At 33.8% G+C, this 27607-nt stretch overlaps 1 protein-coding gene across 5 annotated transcripts in view; it reads right to left on the reverse strand.

The window, feature by feature from the left end:
• Positions 1-2161: 2161 nt before the first annotated feature.
• The window catches only part of OTUD4 (OTU deubiquitinase 4), a 54779-nt gene continuing 29333 nt past the window's right edge, over positions 2162-27607 (reverse strand). For all 5 annotated transcript variants that reach the window (XM_007496269.3, XM_007496268.3, XM_007496270.3 and 2 more), the window contains 8 exons: positions 20080-20242; positions 18645-18762; positions 16647-16702; positions 15418-15510; positions 14092-14230; positions 12474-12737; positions 9136-9176; positions 2162-8283 (listed from right to left, as the gene is read on the reverse strand). In XM_007496269.3, coding sequence (XP_007496331.1) covers positions 7063-8283; positions 9136-9176; positions 12474-12737; positions 14092-14230; positions 15418-15510; positions 16647-16702; positions 18645-18762; positions 20080-20242 — 2095 coding nt within the window. In that variant the 3' untranslated portion in view covers positions 2162-7062. The remainder of the gene's footprint in view (positions 8284-9135; positions 9177-12473; positions 12738-14091; positions 14231-15417; positions 15511-16646; positions 16703-18644; positions 18763-20079; positions 20243-27607) is intronic.

The raw sequence follows: 27607 nt of genomic DNA on the forward strand, positions 1-27607 counted from the left end.
AATTATGTAGGGATATCCACAGTCCTATACCCCAAGGGTACCTCACACTGGATTAGAAGGTGAAGGAGCTATCTTGAGATTTTAGGAAAGATTTAAAACAAAACCAGATAGATTACAGAAAGCACGGAACAGAAGTGCAGTATCAAGCACAGGGCTCTGCTATCTTTGGGTCAACATCTTAATTTAAGAAATACTAAGAAAAAGTTCCCTGGTCAAACCCTGTATCTCCTATGCCTCCCTCTCCATCTCTGAATAATAGTAAATTAGGTAAAGATGTAGTTGGAAGAGTGACCTGGGGATTCAAAACTTCCTTTCCCACCTACAGTGTGGCACCATAAGCAAGCAACAACCTCTATACGCGCGCGCGCGCGCACACAGACACACACACACACAAAGAGAATGGTAAATTATACAGAGAAATTTGTGTTTCACCCAAATCCATGATAATAGTGCTGGCCCTACTTAAAGCAAGTTGAACCAATTCCATGCTAAACTCACCTTTCAGAAATGATCCACCCAACAATCTTCATTAATTACATTAGGTTTTGTCAGAAACAGATAGCTCTAGTCAAGAACCTTTTTTTCCCACTGTTGCATGTAACTTATTTCACATGAATCCTATTTATATGCTTAATGTGCCAGGCAGACATCTGTAAAAGCCCCAGTTCTCAAAAATTTTATGATTCAGTTGGAAAAGTTCGATAAACAGGATTTGATTTTTTTTTTAAGGTGGGGTATCCTTTTCAAATTGAGCAGTACAGGGTGAAAAAAACTAGACAAATCAAGAAACTTCTCTGTGAGCTTAAGTGGAAGGTTTCACACAGAGAAAAGGGATTAGAGCTAGAAATGATGAGAAAGGGGGTCAAGGGGGAAGAAATTCAACACCTAGAGAGTGGTTTCTTAGCATGAGCAAAGAGGAAGATCACACAATGCATTCAGAGAACAGTGAATGGTGGAAGTTAAGGCTGGGTAGGCAGGGCATCCAAAATATGGAAAATGATGAATGCCAGTGAAACAGAGCTCAAGAGTTTTTAATCAAGTAACTGGTCCAAGTGGCTTTTAGGAATCTGAAGGCAGCATACAGGATTAGGGATGGGAAAAGAGAACAGAGATAAGACCACCTATTAAGACACACAGCTATTTCAGGAAGTGAAGCTAATAATTATGGGGCCTGAATGAGCATGGTAGCAGTAAAAATGCAAAGGGGCAGAAATAATGAAAATTGTTTTAAGAGATCAGGCAGGTGTTCGCAACTAATCAGATGGTAAAGAGGAAAAGGTTTATAATATAAGCCAGGCAAAGGTAAATGTACTAAAAGATTACATACTACAATTTATTCCTTTTACTAATCTAAGAGCCATTCAATTCATAGTCTGACTGAGCCCTCCACATATTTAAAGACTGTTGCAGTTAGGTTCGCACCCAAGTAAATGAAAAATTAATACATCAGTTGGAAGAAACTTAAAATTCTTTGTTCTTCATTTGAGTAACTGTTTTTGAGACAAGGAGGACATTGAAGCTATAATACTTTCTCAGGCATCGGGTAGAAGGAACCCCCCCCCCCCTTCAAAGTCTACTATCATTAGACAACCACTAACTTCATCATATTTACATTAGCCTTTCAAGTATGTATTATCACTTCTACTTCACTAGTACATGAAACTGAATGTTAATTTGGCTCACCCAGAATTACAAAACTTCAGTCTAGATCAATTTTTGACATTCCCACCCACTATTTAGGGTAAATGGTAAATCCACAGAAGAAAACAGTATATTTCAGTTCAAGATTTTACAACACTTAGAAATTGAACATCTTCACCTACCAAAATCTTACTCAGTCATATCAAATGGAAACCACGTATTAGTTTGGTTTTAGTTTAATGGATTTCTATAATAATAATTTTATAATAATCCATTAAAGGATTATTGAAGCATTTAAGCCTAGTGTATGAAAATTCATTCACATAGTAAATCTTACCATACTTTGAAAATGGAATTGACTGGTAAAAAGATGAAAAATTTGAAACTCCTTTTAGGCAAGTTTCAAACACATCTTAAGAAACTGAAAGATTAGCCACGTTTGGCTTGAAAATGTGATTTTTCAGTATCTGAACAGTAATTAGTACATGACTTTAAAGGCATATAGAAACAATAATAGACATCAAAGAAAAAAGTAATAATTTATTTCTTCCTTAGAAAAAGTTGCCAAGTTCTTTATCATTATGATTTCTCAATTCTTTAAGACAAGATACCATTTTCACTTTATATCAATTATTATTTTTCACCCTTACATACAAAAGAATGGTTAAGAGCTAGGCAATGGAGACTAAGTGACTTGCCCAGAGTCAACACAGCTAAGGAAGTATCTGAGGCTAGATTTGAAACCAGAACCTTCCATTTCTAGGCCTGCCTCTCAGTCCACTGAATCTAGCTGCCTCCTCCCTCCTATCAATTCTTAATTCTAATAGATAATTAACTTACACAGATCATTGTTTAAAGGTGACTTTAAAGTCACCTTTAAACAATTTAATCCACATTTCTAAGTGGAGCCCTTCAGTAAATAAATGTTTTATGCTGATGCTACATAGCTTAACCTGATGATATTAAAAAAACAAACAAACAAACACAACAACAAATAGGAAAGCTGAGAAGATAAAAAACAGACAATGGAGATGTTGGTGGGATCAAAGCAAATCTGAAGACCTAGGGAAGATGGACACAGAACAAAATTTTATATGATTTATAATGAGCATGTTATTATCTTAACATCCTATTATATTTGAAAATATCTTTACAAAGTATTACACACAAAACTCCAACATTAAAGAATACAAATACAAGCAAAAGGAAATGACAAGAAAATTTTTGTTTTTATCTGATTCTTAAATCTTCTGGGAGAGATGTAGTTTAGTAGAAAGCTAAGTAAAATTAAAATCATTTTTTCTAACTATACTTTTTTATCTTTACATACTTCTACTATATATTGTGTTAAATACTGTAAACCTTTCCTCCAGGTCAAATTCCTGTTACAACGTATTGACATGCCCTACTACACTACCTGCTGACATTTCTAAATCAAAGCATTTCAAGAAGCTTTTGAGACAAACAAAATTTAATATATGCAGAGTTTTATGTACAATGCAGCATCACACCATGTAGGGCATTTACTATTATTTTATACATTCAGATACTTTTGAAACACTTCTTAAGGCTACAAAACAGAACATAGAAAAATAAACAGGAATATATTGAACACTTACAAAAAAGTGATATGATAAAGAATATAAAGTACTATTTTCCTTTCAACACTTCAAAAGATATATGTGAATATATATATATATATTTCTATACAAGTAACATCACAAAGAATCACATCTTCACATGCTTAAAGTATTATTTTTCAGTGTAAGGCTATTATCATTTTTCATACATAAGATTTTTTTTCTAGTTCTGTAACAATGCAATTTCTATTCCATTCAAGTAAATTCAACCCCAAAGTTGCTGTTGCCCCACAATAAGACATGCACCCACCCCTCATCTAGGATACTCTATAACTGGTGTTTCTGAAATAATCTATCTTTGGGAAAATGTCCCAATTAGTGAAAAATAAATGGCTGTTGCTACCTGGCAAAATTACTTAGTTCACTGAATTGACATATGGATCATCTATCACTGTAATTGAACCAAACAGACACCCAGTAGTATTTAGACATAAATTCTGGGGCAAAATACAATAAACAAAGATAGTGTAGTGTAGCTGAATGTGTCTGTATTCTCTTGGGCTGTTACACTTCGTTACGGACCTTTCTTAGTACCCTAAGAGAAAGTCAGAAAGCTTACTTCATCAAAAACTGAAGGCGAAACAAAAATGATGTATAATAAATATTGCTAGTTTATGGGATGGCTGATCAAGTTTCTAAGCCAAAAAGGGTTAGAAAAGGACTTTTATTGCACCAGTCTGAAACAAGTTAGAAGTTCATAGGTATTTTAATATAACCACCTTAAGTCACAAAAGAAGCAACTAACACATTAGTGAGGAAGAGAAAAGGGAGACTCAGCCACATAAGCTCTATCACTGTTGGTAGCATCTGGCGAACTCAGTCTGGAACAAACCACAAGCTTGGGTCTGCCATACTGGATGAATCAATATGGATGTGAAGAAGCAGTGTGCAGGATTCCTAAGACTCCAAAAACATGTTGGGTTAGAAAAGAACTAGAATGGAAAACAGCCAATTCTCCCCAGGGCCACAAGATTGCTGAGGATACTGGAAAACTCTGAAATACTAAAAAAAGGAATGAGGGTAGGAAAACAAATCCGAGATGATGTCTAACCTAATAAAAAGCTAGTGGGAAAACTTTGGTCAGTACTTCCACTTTAAGATGAAATTTTCTATAACATGGAAAAGTTCTGTAATATTAGCTATTAGTATATGTCCATTCTCCTATACACAAAACGTGCTCATTACACAAGACCACTGTAACTTTGTGCCATCACACTGAAGAAATTTGTGTGTGCCTAGAGACAAAGTAAAGTGAAGTGAAGGATGAAGGAAATTATACATGACTCTCTAGTTTGACCTCAGCTTACGAAAAAAGTCCCTAAATTTTAAAACATCCCCATCTGTAAGGATCATTAAATCATAAAAGTATTTTTTTAAAAGCAGAGTTTTTTTTTTTATTCCAGAGGTTACTGAGCAAAGTACCATCTCCTAAAAAAACTCTTTCAATGCTGTTTCAATTCTATACCTTAAAATGGGGCATGGAAAACAATTGTGTTTTCTTCAGAAACTACAACCTCATCTATTCTATCACTCAAGTGTTGTAAGGCAGCTAGTGATTGTGTAGAAACGAACAATATTCTTTTATAGCCAATTTTTAAGCATTTCCAGAAGACTGGATGAAAAACTACATTTCCTTGCCTCCTGAGATCAGAACTTTAGCTTTATTTAAACCTAATAATCTAAACATATCTATAAATGTGGCTTTCATGAAGATTACCTGTAGGCAATTAACCAGCATGGGCTATAAAGGTATGATTTTTCTAGTTTTTTAACTTTTCTTCCATAATTCAACCATTCATACTACACTAAAGAAAAAAGACTTTGCATTACCTTCAGCAACTGTTCTAGCTCACAAAATGGCTGTGATCACCAGCTTCTTTAAAGCATTTTTGGGAGCATAAAACATTTAGTCACTACAGATTTTTACCTAGCACCATCAATAATAAAATGCTATCTTTCAAAGTGCGCTCAAAATTTTAGATAACAGATAAAATTTAATGACTACTCAAATTGGTAGTACCCGAACTTAAGTTTGGCTAATTAAAATAGCATAGAGGTAAATAACCATTTATACAGTACAGTAGAGATTCACTAAGCCCAGCTAGCATTTGAACTTTTCTGAAGGTTACCAGAAAAAAAAAAAAACCTCATCTGCTTCAGGCTACCAAATAAATTACATTTGCTTTTTACATACTTTCTAATAAAGAAAAAAAAGAGCCACTACATTAATTTTTGGCTAGGTATATTATACATAGCATGCAAAGAGAAATTACTATGTTATTTGCATAGCATGGTCTCACTCAAGCTTCCTGATCAAAAAGTAGATAATCTTTTTTAACATGAAAAAAGAGGGTATGTTTCACATTGGTATATACAGATATAAAATATAAACTACAGTTATTTTTTACAAAGAAACACAGATGACTAATACTGTGCTATTCAGAGTCAAATCTCCAAATGAAGACAGAGTGCAACATGCAAAGGGGATAAATGGGAATACTGGAGAAACCAGAGAAGGGTTAAAATTAAACAACAACAAAAAACACCACACATTCTCACCACACTTTCACATGTTACCTATGGTAACAAATTGATTTTAAAATACAAAGCAAAACCCATCTTCTAGCAGCATCCTCTAAAAAAGGACTGGAAGTCACAGTCATCTTTTTATAGTATAGAGCCAACAATCTGGATGCAAATGGAGAATGATAAACATAACTAACAGTGCATGAAGAACCAAAAACAAAACAAAAAACAAAATTTTAAAAACCAGTAGCTCTCCATATAAACTTATCAAGCTAAAAAAAAAATCATGTTTATACATCTCTTCTCACAAAATATTTAGAATCTGTCAGTGCATTAGTGTTAAAGTGGCATTAAAAAATTTCTGCGGTTCTAACAGGTGCAGAATTATTTTCAAAATGCATAGCATCTACATTTCGTTCAAGTAGGCACCATGATATTTACACCAGTGCTAAGAATTCTTGGTGGGAACAGCCATATTACTGATTTCCTATTTTTTCCACAAATATCTATTCTTGCCTGCAATCTCAAGTTCAACAAATCTCTCTAAAATTCAAAAATATACCCTATGAATATTAAAAGAATTATGTACAACATTTCTAAGACACGGGTTAATCGGCTGCCTTATATGAAATATTAAAGAGAAAACATTATTCAAGTTTGACAGATATTGAGATGAAAGGCCTTTGGGTTGGAAGCATATCAAAGACAACAGTGTTGTAGGCTGAGAATTTTTTAGCCCAGTTTATGACTAAGGCATTGCATAATAAAATATACATTTCTATTTGGTGCAATGTTATCTGTTTTAGAATCTAAATCATGTCAAACACTATATTTCTGTCATTTCAGTAAACATTGTAAGCATACATTTTCAACACCATATATCACAAACTCAAATTGTGTAAGTAGGGAAAAAACAATACTAAATCTACAATGTCTTATATTATAAACGTTTTTTTTTTTATATTTTACACACTTATTTTCTAAGTTCCTATGGAGGAAAGGAAGAAGAAAGCAACACTCAAATAAATGAAATCAAACAAATTTTCAATGTAGAAAAAAATGTAATGCCAGGAATTCATCTGCCCCTAAGTCTCAAGTTGAGGATACTTGGTTAGGGAGAGAAGCTTATTTCTAGCTTCAGGGTTGTTGGGTTTTTTTCCCCTCATTTAAAAAATAAGACAAGCCTTTGGGAATATTTAAGCCATTCCACTTTGCAAATGAGTTTTACTCTGATACTCTCTAAAAGTAATCATTTCTAAGTATGCTGTCCCCTGTGACCATCTCCCATCCCTGATCTTCTCCTATCTCCCCTATATGGTCGTCCTCTAAAGTTTCGATGATACTGATAACCTTCTTCCCTGCTTCTGTTGGGTTGCCCTTTCCAAGATTCTTCATTTCTTGGGTGCTGGTACCCTCCTCTATTAGAAGGATAGCCCCAGTCATTTTTATACTTCCTGCCTCCATATGTCTGATTGTAGAACTGTTTGGATCGGCCACTCTTCAGAATACTGGACACTTCATTTTCATCCTCAGAACTCTCTTCCCTTGCTCTTGGTATTCTATCTACTGAACTGGTCATTGGGCTGGCTAAGTGATCGGAGGTCTTGGAATCTTTGATTTTCTCTGCTCTTTCTTTAGGATTGGTTACGGTTCTTTTAATAAGTTCAGGTTCTACAGTTAATGGTAGAGATTCTCTTTCTACAGTTAACAGCTGAGGAGGAAGATGAGCCTTCACCTCTACAGAGCAAGTGGCAAATCCTTTTTCTCCTTTAGGCATTCTAGATGACTGCTCAGCCTGGCCATCATGCTTACTGCTTACATTGGCTACAGGGAGAGGGAGTATTGATTCACCTCTCACTTCTTGAAATTGATCTGCTGATGAAATTGAACTACATTCTTTAGAGAGATCTGGGTCTTCCAGAGGGTTATCAAGTGTTCCTTTCTCATCAGGAGGCAGGACCACATTCTGTCTCATTACTGGGCTTTCTATAAAACCCTGAAATGGATACCCATACCATAAATGAGGAAAGAAAGGAGGTGCAATGGGGACTGCTCCTAAAAATGGATTAGGTCCAAAGGATGGCTGTGGAAATAGGTTCTTGCCGCCCATTGACTCATCATAATCAGCATGAATCAACTGTCCAGGGTTCTCGGATTCAATATCGCCCTGATAAGTCATCTGTCCTTGGCTTTCCGACACCTGAGATGTTGGGATAACCAATGGTGAAGAGAATGTTGGAGACCCAGTCTCAGCCTGTATCCCACGATCATTAGCATTCGCTTCAGTTGGCATAGAGAAGTGTGTATCTGTACGTGCACAGTCATTGTCACTCTGTGATGAAGGAGCTTCTGGAAACCAAAGGTTGTGAGGATAGACAGGAACTTGAACCTTTGGGTACATCCTGCAAGCAGCTATGTAAGCTTGGTGCAGAGGGTATAGGTAAGAATGTGGGGCCCACATAGGACAGCTATATGCCTAAAAGAATGGGAAAAAGAACAAAATTAATATTACTAATAGGTTATTTCATGACAATTAGGGTCATGTTACTTGTCTTTAAGAAATATACTTAAATCTGTGCCTCAAAAATATTTATAATACCTCTAGTGAAGATAGGAAACAACTCCCTAACATTATATTTTGCCTGGCTTTAATAACCTTTAGTATTTTAAAGAAAGTCTATTGTTTCAAATGATCGAAGCAACCAGAACATACCAATAAAAAGTAAAAATTTCAGATAATAGGGCCACTCCAGCTAATAACCCCTAGAAGGCACTAAGAAACAGAGACGAAGGGAAAATATCTATTTCAGACAATAACAAGGTTAAATAACAATTAAACAAATGGCTGACTTTAGCTAGATAGACAATCATTGATTTATGACATTCTAGGTATTAGTCAAAAAAACACAGTTCATCAATACATCTACCCAAGTTGAATAGGATACTATCCCATTTTCCAAATATCCAGGAAGCCAGAATTGGAACACACCTAGGAGAGAACACTATATCCATTCTACTTTATTGCTACTAGCTCATATTGCTACTAGCTCATGATGTTCCTCCTGTTTTATCCTATAGTGAAGCCAAAGAACTGTTTACTATTTGGGAGGTCCCAGTCGGTTTTACTGACCAATTCCTATAAGTACTCTCTGTTGTCAGTACGAAATCAATGTTTTCCCAAAGTCAAGTAATAAAAAACCCAATACTTAATAGTAACATTACTGTTTATTATATCTGTTAACTGATTGACAGGTTAAGGATGTAATTATCATTATTTAGATATATGGATTAAAACACTTTTAGGCCCCAAATAATTTTATATCATTACCTTCACACCAAGATTGAAGAAGAATCGAAGAATATTTTTATCTAAAGAAGAAAGAATAAAAGTTTAAATTGTAAATTTAAAAAACACAGATTTTGCCTTCCCTAGACTTTATGATATAAAATACTGAAGCCATGTTCAACACCTCAGTAGGTTTCATAATTCTCCAAGACTGCACTATTAGTCCTTTTATGTATTACATAAGCATTCTGTAGCTGTCAATGAGCTGGATCAACATAAGAAAATAGGTTCTTTTAATATATGGTAGTGCCAGCAAATCTAAAAATGCATTTTCTCAGCTAAGATACTGGAATATTTTGCCATTTCCTTCTCCAGTTCATTTTACAGATCAGAGAACCGAGGCAAACAAGGTAAAGTGATTTGCCCAGGATCACACAAGCTAAAGTGTCTAAAGACAGATTTAAATTTAGAAAGGAATCTCCTCAATTTCAGGCCCAGAAATCTATCCACTGTGCTACTTGGTGCCCCATTATCGTATGTAAGATATCTTCTTTTTCAAGAAGGGTTTTTTCAACTTTTTGGGACTATACTCTTATGAAAATATTTTAATCAAAAAACCTAGTTCTTGGATCAGTGGTTAAAGAACTCATTTAAAAGTATCTACGGGGGGGGGGGGGGGGGGGTGCGGAGGGGGGAGAGCTGTGGAGCTCAGTGGATTGAGAACCAGGCCTAGAGATGGGAGTTCTTGGTTCAAATCTGGACTCAGACAATTCTCAGCTGTGACCCTGGGCAAGTCACTTAACCCTCATTGCCTAGCCCTTACCACTCTTCTGCCTCATTGATTCTAAAACAGAAGGTAATGGTTTATAAAAAATAAAAAAATAAAGTAAAATTTAAAAAAAGTATCTACTGACATATTCTCCTATCTTTAAAAAAAAATTCATTGGCCTTGTCATCCTACTTCACACTATCATACTGGATCTCATAGCCTAATTCCTTTTTATACAATCTGGCCCATAGTCCCATCTTGTCTCACTTACTTCAATTCTTTGCACCATCTTCTGACTTAACTGAAATTGCTCTCCTCAAGGTTGTCCATCCCTCCTTTCATTTCTAAATTTGATGGCATATTCTCTCATTTCTCATTCTTTCTCTCTGAAACATCTAGAACTACTAACCATATACACAATATTCTCTCCTCTTAGCAAAAACTCTGTAGCTTTTCCCAATTCTGTTCTTCTTGATTTTCTGAGTGTTCCTAGTCTTTTTTGTATGTAGCATCTTTTATCTCCCTACACCCTTGGTTAGTGATAATTTTCCACCTAACTGTTTTCCTGGATTTCATTACCTCCAAAAACTCCTAATTCTACAAAATAAAATGAATTCTGAAACTCTCAGGTCCTTAGATTATCATCTCCCCTCTGTTTTATCTGTAGGACTTCTTCTCTGCTTCCTATCCTACTTTTCAATTTCTTTATAAGTGTTTTCTCTACCATTAGATTTTAAGTTCTTTGACAGCATACTATATAAATGTTTTTCTTGGTATCCCTAGCTCTTAGCATAATGGTTGGCAGACAGGTGCTTAACATTCACTGACTTTATGATAAGCTCTTTCACTAACCGTCTCTATGATATGCTTCTCAAATCTGTATAATCATTTACAGTCCCACATGTCAACTCAACACATCCAAAATGGAACTCAAATTTCCCCCCAAACCAAAATTCCTTATGTGTTTAGGGCATCACCTTCCTTCAGTTATCTAGACACAAACCTTAAGTTGAGTCATCCTCAACTCTTCTCTCCTTCACCTATTTACTAAAGTGGACGAGTTGCTAAGCTTTGTCTTTTCTACCTCCAAAACATTCCTCACAACAGTCCCTTTCTCTCCACTCAGGTGACTAACAACCCTCATACATGCCATCTATCATCTCTTGCCTGGATTTTTACAACAGCTTTAATCTCTGCCTTATTCAATCTAGTCTCTAAACAACTGTCAGTGTAAGCCTCCTAAAGCTCAAATCAGACCATGCCACTCAAACGAACCCAAGAAACATGAATGACTCTCTACTTCTCAAATGCAAATTTGTCTAATTTGATAGTTAATGAATTGACAAGGTCTCGAGAATGCTTTTCCAGGCTTACTGAACATTACTCCACACATTGACAATTTCAGACAAAAAGATTTAAACAAACAATTATTCAAACCTGGAAATCGATTTCCTGTATTCAAACTTTGTAAAGGTTATCCTCCATGACTGAAGCATACTCCTGACTAACTTCCATTAGAAGGCTAAAAGGATGGATAGCCATAGTATTCAAAATATCACCCCTGTTTTACTTTATATATAGTAAATAATGTAAGTTTCTTTAGAGCAGGGCTTGCTTTTCATTTTATTTTTGTATTCGTAATGCCTTTATTAAAAAAAAGTTCACATTAACCTATCACTTTACCCTTACTTGCGACTTGCTTATAAAAAATTAACAATTTTTTTAAGAAAGGCAATAAATAACTCATTCAAATTTTGTCCCTTCTCAGTTTTGTTTTTTTTTAATACATACATTAGGCTCCTTAATGGGCAGAGACTATTTTTCATTTTCTTTGTAGACCCAGAAATTCATACGGTGACTTGAAGATAGAAGGCCCTTAAATGATTATTGGATTGGATGAAATCTGATTTTAACTCAAATAACTATTATAGTCTGATAAACCAAACAATTATTAGGACCATATAAAACATTTTCATGAGAAGCTAAAATTTTTAGAATTAAGACTAGCATTCAATTTGCAAAAACAAGATTTGACACTATCCCAAAACAAATCTTTTTGTTGGCATAGCAATTACTTCTCAAATTCCATTTAAATCATATTTATTTTGTTATTCCCCAAATCTGATTCTGCTTGAAATATTAGAAAACTAGAGTTAATAGATATGTGGAGAAAAATAAATAGGGACAAAAAGGAATACACCTTCTTTTCAGCAGCACATGGTACATTCACAAAGACTAACCATGTACTAGGGCATAAAAACATGGCAAACAAGTGCAATACAGCAGAAATAATAAATGCAACCGTTTCAGATCATAATGCAATAAAAATAATAATTATTAAAGGTACATGAAGATTAATTGGAAATTAATGATTCTCCAAAATTGGTTAGACAAATCATGGAAATAATTAATGATTTCATTGAAGAAAATGACAGTGATGAGACATCTTATCAAAATCTATGGGATGCAGCCAACGCACTACTCAGGGAGAAATTTATATCCTTGAGTGCATATATTAACAAATTAGGGAGGGCAGAGGTCAATGAATTGGGCGTGCAAATTTCATTCACCTTTCTGAAAAACTCCAAGTTAAAATGGATAAACTGCTCACCTTTAGGGAGATCTTCCCCATTGTGACACAGAGAATGAGGTGGGGCAATGGCTTGCTCGCCCTTTTCATTTAAAGGAAACCCTGGATACAATGGGTCTTGGTAAAGGCTCAATGTCTGAGGCAAAGGCATCAAAGGTTGATTAACTGCTTGAATTGACATAGGTACAGGAGTAACAGGGGCAGGTGTTAACTGAGCTTGTGACACAGTAGAATCTGGTCCAGAAGTCTGTGTCACTGAAAAAACAGGAATTTGAGCAGGAACACCTAAAAGGAAAGAAGCATCCAAGATTACTAGAAGCTTAAATATAATCTCCAACTGTAAAATTTATGCAACTAAAGAGTAAAAATTAATGCCAAGAATATAATAATCTTAGAATTTAAGAGTAGTAACATTTCCACTGTCTAGCCCAGGGTTTCTCCTGAGGTCCACATGGCCCCAAAAAGTCTAGATAAATTTCAGAGGATTCATTAACTTGGAATTATAAAATTTTGATAATTTTATCTTGATAAAATGTATATTCTTTTATGCACATAAAAACATTATATTGAGAAAGAAACCTTAGGCTTTACCATACTGCCTAAGAATGCTATAAAAAAGTTAACTCCTGGCTGACCTCCATCAGATATATGAATCCTCTGAAACACTCCCAAGTGGTAAGTAACCTTCTTCCAATGATAGAGAAAAGTATCCTTCTTCCAATGATGGAGGACTCACTGTTCCTCAAGAAGTCCATTCAATTTAGGAGCAACTTTAGATGCTAGGACAGATTTACTTCTCTGTAACTACTACTCACCAATTTTAGGGAAATTCTTTGCAGCCAAGTAGAATTTTTATCTCTTGTCATATGATACTTTTCAAACTCTATTACAATGACTGTATCCTTCTAAGGCTTTCCTTCTCCAGGTTTAACTTATACAGTTCCTATAGGCAATCTTTATGAGTTCCCTCAACAACCAGTTGATTTAATCTAGATTGATTTTGGGTCAGCAATTTTTTAAAATAAAAATATGGGGATACAGAATAGAAAATATGATCCTCACAAAGTACAGTGAGAGTATTACATTGCTTATTCTGGAAACACTAAATTATGATTTCACTTTTTGTGCTTGCTATCTATGGCTGATAAATATTGTGTACGTGCAAAAATTCCTTTTTGCTTACAGAAAAAAATATTACAAAACATTTAAGCACATCAAGCATATGGTATTAAATAATATTAAATGATAAAACTTATCAATAGGTCATTAGGAGGAAACGAGCTGCCTTGATTTGCCATTAATGATGATCTTGCAGATTTATTAATATATAGATAATTCAACAAGGAATATTTCTTTGAAAAATTTTTTAAATTAACATTTATTTTCTCACTTCAAGTTCCTCCTATCCAACCTACTCCCAATATTTGAGAAGGAATGGGTACCATAAAATGGAACAGACAATTCCCTAATACTCCTATAAAAACATATAAATTAATGAACAAGGTGGGTAGATCCTATTGAAAAAGTTGCTTGTGCTTTTCCTCTTTTCCTTAGTTATTCACAGTACTCAAGAACCTTCATTCAACCCTACAAGTGAGGCAAAAAAAAAAAATTAAAAATATTGATTTTCTTCTCCAACCTGTTGGTCCATAAGTTGTTGGTTCGCTTGGCCAGACTGGCACAGTGGCTGGTAAAGAAGGCACTGTGGGAGGCAGATGCACCTCTGAAGGAACCTGAAGGGGAGTTGGATTTGCCAGTAACACATGCTCTGCTGGATTCTTAAGAAAAGGGGATAAAGGGAAGAAGAGGATTGAGAAAGAGAGAGGGGAGCATTTTCTAAGGCACTATAATCATTTTATGTGTTCTTGCTTGTTAATAATTCTAAACGTATATACACCTTCTTGAAAATAATTTAAACGTACATACATCCAAAGTTGTGTCCTTTTTTCCTAAAAGAGGTTACAAATGAATTCCTAAAAGTAGCAATACAAAATGCTCTTTTAAAAAAACCTAAATATTTACTATAGTTTCTTTATGCTAGAGATAAAAGGTAAGCATGCAGCACTTAAAACCTTAAAAGAAATGTCCTAAAAAGAAGCCTACTAAAAATCAGAAAAGTCTGTGGCAAAGCTAGGACAAGCCCACAAGATAATTAGGCTACAAACTTAAAACAAAGTAAACTCATTTCACTTGAGAGTAGGGGGTGGGGGATGTATGAAGATACAGAAAGAAAACTAGAATTATTAGTATCTTAGAATTAAAACCATAAACAAATCTCTGAATAAGAAATATGGGTCATTCTCTAAAAGAAAAACTCACATGTATTGGTAATTAAAATGGTCTTAATTTCCCCAATTCCTTCAAGGTAATATTAGAATTGAAACTCTTCTGAAAAACTAACAAAAATCACAAACTTTTCTACTCAATTAGAATATAAAACAAGTCTGTCTCTAACAATAATTCTTGAGTTTTAAGACTGAGATGACCGCTGGAGAAATTAAGACATAAAGTAGATGAAAAAATTTCATCCATAACACAAGGTAGTATCAGAACTCTTCAACAGCATCAATGACAAAGTAGTTTTGTTTTCTCCCTTGATATATAGATGTAGTAATATGGAGAATTTTTAAGTTTTCTAATAATACCAAAAGAATCACACATTTGTCACATATATATAGTTCTACTCTTATTAAATAAGAAAATTGGTTCAAAGCAAATGGTGACCTGCCTAAAAGAGCAATAAATACTAGTAACTGTAAAATTGCTACTTTATTACAAGGCTGATATCATTTTTACTTAAAACAAAACAAAAAATGTCACCTAGAGATAATTATGCCAAGTTTATAAATTTCAATAAACCTAATATAGTAACACGTAGATTCTTATCTCCTCTTAAGACTGTAGTACAATAGAATCATGAATCCAGATTTAAAAGAATGTTTCGGCAATTTAAAAATATGCTTACTTGTTCAACAGGAGATGGACACTCAATCTTCTTAGATTTTAAAGGGGAAGAAGCTGGTGGACATTTTTCATCATCTTCAATATTCTTTGGAAACTAAACAGCCAGAGTAATCTTGTAGTTTAGATAATTCTACAACATACATTCAAATGTTTCCCAACTCCCACACCATCCATCAAAACCTATCCTGAAACCTCACAAATATTACCTCCTCAAAAATATTTAAATGCTATTTAGAATCTATTGCACTTGATCTGCTAGGATTGTTGGATAATGGTGCCATAAAAATTTTATGTCAAGACCACCTCATAGAGTTTTGTAGAAATGCAGTTTCACAAGTTTTTTTAATTCTATTCTGTGAAATTTTAATTCAATATGCAATAAATTATTCTTAGATATCAGAACATCTTCTAATATTTCTTAATCAATATAGCTTGAAAAACATATCCTGACCCTACTTTACCAAATTCCTAATCTTTTCACATTCTTTTTCTTTTCTATGGCCTCTGGCTATTGTCTCTCAATTATATATATTTCATCTCGCATTCAAATCCATTCCTACAGTCCAGTTTTTGCAATAAGTAGTCTCTAACCTAACCAGCTTGGAATATATGAGAGAAACAATGGAGATTGCTCTGAGGACCTGGTGAGACCTGCTGTATAACCTTGGCTGGATAAATCTCTTCACCTCCCTGGTTCAGTTTCCTCGATTGTATAATTACAAAACCATTCTGGCTCTCAATCTGTGATTTCTGAGTTAAAAGCAGAGTAGTCACAAGCTTGGGGACCCAGTCACTATTCTGAGAAAGACAACTGGTTGCAGACAAAAGCAAATGAAGAGTTTTAAGTGTCAAATAGCTATGCCAATAGGAAAAGCAAAGCAGTGGCAGTGAGCAGCTTCTGCTTCTCCCTAAGACATAAGATTGTGTTGCTACTAAGTTTAATTAAGTTCTAGAAGTGCCAACAAACACCCGTCCCTGTTGTCTATTCCAGTTGCATATGAAAATTCTGAATCTAACATGTTGAAAATTATAACATCTCTATCTGAAATAACACCAAACTAAACAAAGATCATAGCCAATAGTTGAACTGTTCAACTGGCTCTCTCTAAAAACATAAGTATGGCCTTGAATCCAAAGTGTTTTTTCCCAAGTGAAAACTTCACTTCTATACAAACTAAACATTAATGGCTAAGAAAAAAAATCCAATAAAATTAAATTTAACATATTTACCTCTGGTGTGCTTGCCTCAAGTTTTTGATCCAAGTGTATCTGCCTAGGGTTTGAATCTGTAACCAGTAAGAAAAAGTTTCTGAATGGCATAAAAGTGAAATTTGTAAATGCCAACAAAGAAAGACAGAGAAATAAAGAGTAAGAAATAATTTAGTATGGTTTGGATTTTGAAAAATTATTAGCTTAAGAAATTTAATGTATAATTTATTTTGTTTTCATCTGAGGTTTTTGAGAAACAAAGTCACTCATTACAATTATTCATTTTTGGATACAAACTTGCACTTAAATATCCAATGTATCAGTCAAGGTGATGTGAGATACAAAGAAAGAAAAGACTATTCCGGCCCTCACAAAACGTAAAAGCCTAACAGATGTGCAAGAGACATATAAAATACTAATGGACTTCATAAAAGAATGGACTCTAGCATAGAGTGAATCAAGAAAAGCTTCTTTAGGAAGTGACAGTAGAGGAGGTACCTTAAGTAGTGGGAACAGTATAAGCAAAAGATGACAAAGTCGAAAATACATTTGAAAAACATCAGTTTACTAGAATCTATATAGTACATAATAAAAGAAGAAATGGGAAATAAGGATGAAAAATTAGAATAGAGATAACGGTACCCAATTTCCAGACTTGTGAGGATAGAATGAGACAATGAACACAAAAGTGCCTGGCACATAAAAGGGTGCTTTAAATACCTCCTTCCTTCTTAAATACCAAACTAAGGAAATTAGATCTTTGATGGCAAATGAATCAGTCAACAGGCATTTATTAAGAGCCTACTTTACAACAGGTAACAGGTACAACAGTGGGAATAGAAAGAGAAAAAAGTAAAGTCTATATAAATAGGCAAAATGTCTTTTAAAAAGTACATAGAATGATTTTTTTTGTTTACATTTTAAAAGACAGTAATACTTTTTAAAATATTAAAACTATCCTTAGCTGCTACAGCAATGACCCTGTGTTAGAGAATTAGGAAGATGGGCAGTAGATAGCTAAAGGCTTGTAAAAGTAAAAGGTGGCCCTGAAGAGGATCTTTGAAGTAGAAGAGGAATTCTAAGAGACAGAGATGAGAAAAGGCACAGTGGAAGACCAATATAAAAGCACAGATGCAGAAAATTGAAGGTCCTCTTTAAGACACAGTGAGGCCAGATAGCCAAGGCTATATAGCCAGTGCCATGGCCAATGAGGCAGGCTATAAAGGGCTTTAGATACAATCCAGAGAATCTTCTATCTGTTCCAAACTCAACTTTAAGCCAATTATTCCAATGTCTCTGACAGAGGAAATGACAATTATTGTTATTGACTGATGATCCTAGAAGATCAGGAGAACAGGATGGAGTCAGGTGAAGGCAACTTTGGAATGAAACAAGCCGACGAGCAGACAATGACTATGGGGGATCTAGCTGTAGCTGAGTAGAGAAACAGAGGTTATCTTTATAGACAAGGGAGCACATTAATGAGACCACTGAGGAAGAAGGGAGATAAGAACAAAAGGGGGGGGTGGGGGGGAGGAAGAGGAGGAAATAGGAATGATAATATATATTTGCTTCAATGTGTACAATGTGCCACAATGGACACAACTGACCAGGCCTTGAGTCAGAAAGACTCTTGACTCTTTGTGATCTTTGCATGGCAAAGAAGTAAGAGTAGTCTGTCATTTCCTTACCCAGCTCATTTTATAGATGAGGAAACTGAGGAAAACTAGATGAAGTGACCTGCCCAGGGTCACAACCAGTGAGTTCAAATTCATCCTCAGACACTACTAGTTGTATGATGAGGGACAAGTAACTTAACTTGTTTATCTCAGATTATACATCTTTTTAAATATTTTTTCTACATATATAAAGATAGTAAATAGCCCCTACCTTCAAAAGTTATTGTGAAGATCCAATGAGATGTATATAAAGCACTAAGCACAGTGCCTGACACAGTAGTTATTACATAAATGTAAGCTGTTGTTAATCATTACTATGATGACAACTACTACAGCATACCTTTATCTCTTCGTTCTTCTGCATCTACTCTTCGCCTTCCTTTTCTTTCACTTCCATGTGGTTTTCTTGGCATACAAGTATTACTGATCTGAACACTTGCTTGTCCAACTGATGAACTCTTAAAAATGGACACAAACAAAACTTAATATATTGTTTCAAAATTTTAACTAAAAACCCATATAGTTTTGCTTCTAATTTTTTTGATCTAGCCATTTATACTGACATGTCAGTTGTGCACCTCCACAAAGCAATTTTATAAAATAGGGGTATTTTTGGCTCTCAGCAAATGGTAAATAAGGGATATTGCTTAAGTCTTACAACTGAAGAAGTGTGTCTTCAAACTTGTTTTAAAATTTGATTATCTATATGTACCACTTACCAACACAGACAAAATATTACATACATTTGCACAGAAAATAAAGGAAAGCACATAAAGGAAAGTTGCAACATTAAAGTAAAAAGCTCCTTAAATTATGTAAAAAATGCTTACCAATTTGTTATAAGAAAAAGTATATTTTTATCAAATAAGGAAACTCTAACCTATGCCTATTTCTCTGCATTGCTCCTGAGAAGTGTTCATGAGTTTTCATGAGTACCACTGTTCAAGATCATGGTTATTTAATGTTCTACTTGGATGATATTTAACTAGATTCAAGAGAGCTTTTTCACTTGATCCCCAAACTGGGGGAAAGGAGGAAGAAAACTTCTGAGTATCGATTATATCAGCTTCAAGTATAGAACATATTTCATTCAGCAGAAACTGCTTGAATAAACAATCTCAAATTAGATTCAAAGCCATACTAATACAAAATTTTTAAACATTTAAGTGTTGTCCTTTACAAAGAGACAAGTCATTTGGAGAGAAGTAGGTAAATAAAGTGATCAATTTGGAATATAAAGCATGATTAAATAATACAAGTGATCATCTCTCGTATGACTAAAATTGGCTTGAAACACTAAAATGTCTGGTAGTATAAAAAGCACATAACTTCTCAAGGCAACAACTCTGAAGAATAACACAAGGGTTTTGTTTTTTTGTTTTTAAAATAGTCTTTCACTTTAATCACATATGACTAAATGGTAAATCTATTTAATAATAAGATTAAAAATGCATAAACTAGTTTCAAAATCTTAGGGTTAAGTTTTATATCTCAGGACTTATCCTCAATTCTTTGTAAAATGAGAGGAGGTTTGATTAGATCATGATAGAGATCCCTGCTGAGTCTAGATTTGTTATGGTCCTGCTTTATTGGTTCAAAGGCAGAAAATCAGTAAGGGCTAGGTAATGGGGTTTAAGTGAGTTGCCCAGTGTCACACAGCCAGGAAGTATCTGAGATCACATTTGAATACAGGTCCCCCCATCCCTTAGGCCTGGCTCTTAATCCACTGAGCCACCTAGCTGCCCCAATTCTTTTCATCAGTTTTTTATACGTACAGAGAGGGCAGGAAAAGCCTGTTCATCTCTGTGCTGAATTTCATACAACAAACGTGATTCTTCAAAAGCTTCTCTTTCTCTTCGCTCCTCTGGAGAAAGGCCAAAATGACTCCCATCTCTGCCAGTGTGGTCAGAATCCTCAATCCTATCTCGTTCAAGTTTTCTGTAAGAGCAATTTTTGTTATTCAAAAACATTGGTAAAATGGACTTAGTTCCAAAAGTTATATTCGTTGTCATCTACAGCCAACTACTTAATCCTAAATCTGATTCATTCTGATGTTCAGCACTCATCTGGCTGCTCTTTATGATCTAAAAAAAAAATGTGAACTTGCTTATTAATATTAGCCTAAAATCATAGTAAATCCATGGCTCAAAAAATATGTATTCTCCAGCCCCCAAAAAGGTGTTTCTTTTGGATTTACTGGAGCAATACTTCTTTCTGTACAAATAATCAAGTGTTAAATACTATCTACTCACATTCACTCTTTAGGAGGGCAAGTTCAAATCTCACAATCTCCTACATTCTTTAAGAAATGGTCAGCAAATATACTTTGGTATGGTATGAGAGGACACTGGAAAAAAGGAAAAGACTTTTTTTGGTCCATTAAAATGCTATTGAAGAGGCATTTATTCATAAACGAAGATGATGTAAAAACTTTTAAATCCCTGAAGAAAAAAAATGGAAAGAAAAATAGTAGATGCTAATAGATGTACAGAATTCTTAATTTTTTTATCCAGACCTGTAATGTATTATATGTGAGGATAATTGCTGGGTAGAAATTATTTCTGCCATTGCACATAAATACCACATCAAAAAGAGTTAAGTTGATTTAAATTTTTTACATTTAAATTAAATTTTCTTAAAATTTAAATTTTAAACTAATTTAAACTTAATTTAAAGAGTTAATCATTAAGACAATTAACCAGGTCTTCCTGATTCTAAATCCTACCCTGTCAAAACAATATACAAGATTTAAAAAAAAATTTTTAAGGCCCTTACCTTCTGTCTTGGAATCCATACTGTGTATTGGTTCCAAGACAGAAGAATGGTATAAGGGCTAGGCAATGGGGATTAAGTGACTTTCCCAGGGTCACACACCTGGGAAGTGTCTGAGGCCAGATTTGAACCTAGGACCACCCGACTTTGGCCTGGTTCTCAATCCACTGAGCTACCCCAGCTGCCCCCCAATATATGTTTTAAATGGTTTACCATTACTAGTAAATGAAATTCCTGATAAAATTAAAAAAACAAGAACAAAAAGCTTTTTAAAGTCATTTTTTCTTCTGAAATAAAGCCACAAGATGCATAAAATACATCAATTCACAATATAACAGGTCACATAAAAAGTGAAAGAAGCAACAATAAAAGAATCATGAACTACAAAACCATAAATGCTGATAACATCTGATGGCAGCATAGTGATTTGGGTTATAAAATATAAGATCAGTACCTCTCAGAGAACATTTCTCAGATGGGAATTGGAAAGGGATTTTATCTATATGTATAATAACTGCATTTCCTAGGACAGCCCCTTAAAATAGGTAGTAAAACTGTCACTAGGAAGTTAAGTGATTTTCTCAAGGCCACTTAAGTTGTATAATACAAAGAAGATAGTATTTAAACTTAATTACCCTCCCCCCATCATAGTGAAGAACTAGACATCACTAAAACTAGGGTCATTTAGCTAGAAAAAAGGAAACTGTGTTCAAATATTTAAAAGTATATTAAAGAAAAATTAGTCTCATTGTACCTGTCCATGAAGAAGCCCAAGACAAATTTCAACTCAACAAAGAAATTACTATTAATCAAACTTGCTCGATGTGAAATTGGATTCCTTGTGGTATAGTCATTTTCTCTGAATTAAAACAGCTAAGATGGGATTAAACATATACCAGAGATGCAATAGAGAATTTCTACACGTGGAGATCTTTTAATGGAACCTTATAAAGTTAGTCTAACATTAATATATTATTGGGGGAAAAGTTCCAAGTAACTGAAATGGTTTTAGGCATTTTTAATTACCAATTGTTCCAAGTTCCTCTTTTTTTTTTATTTTCAGTTCCAAATTTTTTCCTCCACTCCCTATTGAAAAGACAAGAAAAATAAAACCCACTGCAAATGTGCAAAGACATGTAAAACACGTTTCTGAATTAGCCATGTTTCAAGGGGAGAAAAAAAAAGAAAATATTCTTCAATCTTTGATTACACTGAGTATATTAGTTCTCTTTCTGGAGGTAGGAAACATTTTTCATTCTTATGGAATTGTGGTTTGTTATTGTGTTGGTAAGAATTATTCTTTCTTACAATATTGCTTTTATTGTATAAATTGTTCTTCTGGTTCTGCCACTTCCCTTATTTTTCTGACTCAAATTCTTCTATTTCTTCCAGTACAATAGTATTTCATTATATTTATATACAATAATTTGTTAAGTCATTCTCCCAATGATTGACATCCTATCAAATTTTCAATTCTTTGATGCCACAAAAAGTTTTCTCTCGGGGGCAGCTGGGTGGCTCAGTGGATTGAGAGCCAGATCTAGAGATGGGAGTTCCTGGGTTAGGATCTGGCCTCAGACACTTCCTAGCTGTGTGACCCTGGGCAAGTCACTTGACCCCCATTGCCTAGCCCTTACCACTCTTCTGCCTTGGAGCCAATACACAGTATTGACTCCAAGACGGAAGGTAAGGGTTTAAAAAAAGTTTTCTCTCTTTGGGCCCTTTTCCACATTTTTTGATGTCTTTAGGGTACAGAAATGGTGGCAAATATCGATATGGCAAAGGATATACATAGTTTAACAGTTTTTTAGACACTGGTTCACAACTACACCAACACTGGTATTAATGTAGCTGTTTTCCTACATCTTCTCCAGCATGTTATTTTCCATTTTTTTTCCTGAGAGAGAACTTCACAATTTTTTAAAATTTGCATTTCTTATTGGTGATTTAGACAACTTTTCATCACTATTGATAGCTTTCATACCTTTCACTGAAAACTGCAGTCCTATCTTTTGGTTATTTGTCAGTTGGGGAATGGCTCTTATTCATATAAATTAATCAGTTTCCTAAGTATTTTAGAGATGAATCCTTAATCAGAGAAAATTGCTATGAAAAATTTCCCCTAATTTTCTTCTAATTTTGGCTGCATTGGTTGTTAAAAACCTTTTTAATTTTATAACATAAAAATTCTCCATTTTACTTCACATGAACCTAATTCTTGTTTGGTCATGAATTCTTTCCCATCCACACTTCTATCAACTCATTTTGATTATGGTATCATCTTTGTCCAAAATGTATGTCCATTTCTGTCCATCTTGGTACAAAGTATAAATTGTAGGTGTATGCCTAGTTTCTTCCGAATTACTTTTCAGTTTTCCCAACATTTGTCAAATATTAAGTTCTTACCCTAATAACTAGAATGGGTTTATCAAACCCTATTACTGTGCTCATTTATATATTGTATTTCTAATTAATCATTAGTATGTTGCATTCCTTATTTGTTCCACTGATTTGCATACTTCTTATCCAGTACCAAATTGTTTTAGTGATTATCATTTTGTAATATAGTTTGCCATTCACTTTTTTGGGGGTCTCAATCTTTTATTCCTCTAAATGAATTTTATGATTTTTTTTTTCTGGCTCTATAACAAAGTAAATTCATTGATAGTTTGATATGGCACTGAATAAGCAAATTAATTCAGGTAGGATTGTCAACTTTTATTGCAATACATTAGAATACTCATGAGCAATTAATACTTCCCACTTGCCTTTTTTGTGAAGAATGTTTTATAATCATTTCCCATATAATGCAATCTTGGCAGGTAGGTGCCTAAGTATCTTATTCTGTCTGCCATTGCTTTAAGTGGAATTTCTCTTTTCCATCAGGGTTTTGTGGTAATAAACAGGAACTATGATTAACTGTATAGGTTCATTTTCTGTCGCATAATGTTTCCGAAGTTTTTCATTATTTTTTTAACTTGACCTTAGAGTTCTCTAAGATCATATCATCTGAAAAGAGTGATAGTTTGTTTCTTGCAACCTATACTTACTCCTTTGTTTTTTTTTTCTTATGGGTATAGCTAGTATTTCCAGTATAATACTGAAGAGTGATGATAACAATAGACATTTTTGATTCCCCCATGATTTTACTGGAAAGGCTTCTAGTTTATCTTCATTAAAGATGTTTGCTCTTGGTTTAGATACTATTTATTGAAAGGCAAGGTCTATTTACTACAGTACTTAATACTGCTTTAAGAAGGAATGAACATTGTATTTTGTCAAAAGTTCTTTCTGAATGTATTGAAATGATCATGATTTTTGCAGTTTTATTTAATATGATGAATAATGCTTATGATTTTCCTTATATTGAATCAGTGTTGCATTTTAGATATAAATCCAGTCTGGTCAGAGTATATAATCTTTGTGATATTGCTATAATCTCCTTGCTAGTATTTTATTTAAAATTGTTGCATCAACATTCATTAGGGAAATTGGTATGTAATTCTTTTTTTTTCTATTTTTACTCTCCCGGGTTTACTTATCAATATCATATTTGTGTTGTAGAAGGAATTTATTCATATTCTTTATTTTTTTTCCAAACATCATGTACAGTAGTTAATTTGTTCTTTAAGTATTTGGTAGAAATTGTTTGCAAATCCACTAGTCTTGGGAGTCCCCCTTCAACCCTGAGGGAGTTTCATTTTCAGCTTGTTAAATTTTCCTAAGGTTAAGGTTACTTAAATATTTTATTTTATGCTCTGTTAAACTGGGCATGATTTATATTTTTGTAGTCATTCATTTCATATTTTAAGTTTTATTGGCCTCCTTTTTAACAAAACAGTTCCTAAAATTACCTTATAATTCACATTTTTTAAATTTTTGATATTGCTAATTTGGTTTTCATCCATTTAAAAATTAAATTAGATAATTCCTCCCTCTCTCAAAATAACAACAAAAACACACCCGGCTCCCAGTTTTACTTTATTTTATCACTTCTCTAATTTTCAGGATTTTTATTTTGGTGTTTAAATACAGGTCTTTAGCTGAGGATGTTCTAAAAGAATAAATAAAAATAAAAAAAAAATTTAGTTCAAGATACAATTTGTTAATCTAGTCTCTTTTATTGATGTAAGAAGGATTTAAAGATATAAATTTTTCCCCAAGTACTGTTTTGGCTGCACCTCGCAAATTTGGCAGGCTATCAAAATACTATCATCATCTTTAATGGAATTACCGTTTCTATATTTTGTTCTTTGACTCATACATGTACATGACAATACATACATGGATTATTTTTTGTTCAGTCATTTCAGTTGTGGCTGATTTTTCACATCATGATTGCCACCCATGCCTTTTTTAATTCAGCTGAAGCATAATAGACAATATTACAACCTAAGAGCCCCTTATTTTTATTCTTTGTATATTTTTTTGTCTCAAGTATATTTCTGGTAAACAATATATTGTTGGAATCTGGTTTCTAATCCATTCTATTATCCTCTTCCATTTTATGGAGTGAGTTTCTCTCTTTCACTCATAGTTATGACAATTAAATTCTATTTCCTTCATTTACTATTTAATTATACTTACCCTTCTATTTTAAGTCTGTTCCCTTCTGACCACTGTATCCTTTAATCTACCCTCCGCCTTCCAAGTCCCTCTCTTCTACACAAATAAACATTGACAAATGTGCTTTTTTGCACTTTTTCCTGTGTCTTTTAAAAATTCTATTAGCTGTTTTAAAATCCAACTCCTAATTTGTTCCCAACAAAAGGAAATTATGCTAAGGATAAAGAGGAATGTTATCATCCATGAAAGAAATTTTTTCTTTGGAGGTAAAAAGAGGATGTCAATGAGGGACAAAAGAAAAATTTACAATGAAGGTCCAATACAAGTGCAGAAGAGGTATTAGCAATCACTTCAGCATTTGTTCTAAAGCCAAAAATTTTAGCACTCCAGATCAGGAATCAAAGACCTCTGTGCATTCTCTCTTGCAATAGTCTCAACCTAGATATATTAATATGTGGCTTTCTTAGTGAATATATGGCCACAGGGATCCTCATGTAAAGTTTAGTGATCTCTGTTTTCTATTTGAGTATGACAATACTGCTCCAGTACTTTTAAAGTAACAATGAAAAGCTAGGAGCTAAAAAATGATGGGGTTAATAGTACTAACCTAAGTTTTGGCAGCTAATTTTTTTTAAAACAATATATATTCAAACCTGAAACTGTAAAGAATTATTCCATTATAATAGCTTTTCTAAGTTTATAGTAGACAGTCTGACCTATTACTCACAAAACAAATAAAATGCAAAGAAAAAAGATATCAATGTATCAAAGTTAAATATATCCTGGAATTTGTTTTAGTATTTTAATATTTAGTATTAAATTTAGCATTACTATTTAGTATTTTTTTGACAAATATAAAAAACAAAATTATAACATTGCATTTTAATTATAGTTACCATTTTATTAGTTAAATGAATCTATAAATTGATCAAAGAGGATATTTTTCCCTTTTAATGATAGTGGATTACAATCTATCCATGCCCTTCCAAAAATTTACTCCAGAAGAATCCACCCAATAATACTGGGAGGCCTCCTTCATTTTCTCTTGATATTGTGAAGTGTTATGCACTAGTGGTCCCTCACCATACAAGGACACTACAAACTTTTAAATTATTCCTCTGATTTGTTTTAAGCTGGCTCACCCTTAGTTTTGTTATTAAATATTGCTTCCTGTTCACATACATCTCATCCCTCCATTGCCTTGATAACCAATTTTAATTGTTTAGAGATCATTAATGTTTCTCACAGCCATACAAATACCACCAGGGGTAAGGGGATTCTTATTTCAGGGACAAGTTTGGAGGTAATTAAAAAAGTTCTGCAATTTCCCATAAGCAATTCATTCCACTCTCCTCTTCTCTCCAGTTCTAATACTGTCTTTCAGTCTATTTGTCCAAGATAGGAACACATTCATGAATAAGATCTATAGGCTGCTATCTCATTGCAGATTATATCCTGCATAATACAGCATTCTTATGGATGGTTAGGCCAAACTATTTTAAATGGTTTATGGACCTGTTTATATAACAATGTTCCAGCACAATGTCACTCATCAGCAGAAAGTGGAGAAGTTCAACATCTCTAGTGAAGTCATTCTTTAACTTGGAACTATGGAACAACATTGGCAAGCATGTCTTCCAATTTTATACACCTATTTAGGATAAGCAAGTTAAAACAATGTTTTATCTTTCAGTAAGTCTTGCAATTTTAATGAATGCAGAAGAGAAGTCTTTTGGGAAAAAGGCTTTCAAGAAGGATTTTTTTTTAATCAAAAGCTTCTTTTTGAAATTAAAGTGGGATTTTATCTAATGGTAAAAATGTGGCCTACATTATTACTGCTTTGGACATCAACCTATTTCCTACTAATGCCTTCATCAAGGATGCTCTCACTGCATAGATCTTAGATAGTGTTCAGCACTCACCATGTCCAGTCTTCAGATTAATTCACCAAAGGAAATATTCATG

Source organism: Monodelphis domestica, chromosome 6 (assembly GCF_027887165.1).
Source record: "Monodelphis domestica isolate mMonDom1 chromosome 6, mMonDom1.pri, whole genome shotgun sequence".
Taxonomy (NCBI): Eukaryota; Metazoa; Chordata; class Mammalia; order Didelphimorphia; family Didelphidae; genus Monodelphis; species Monodelphis domestica.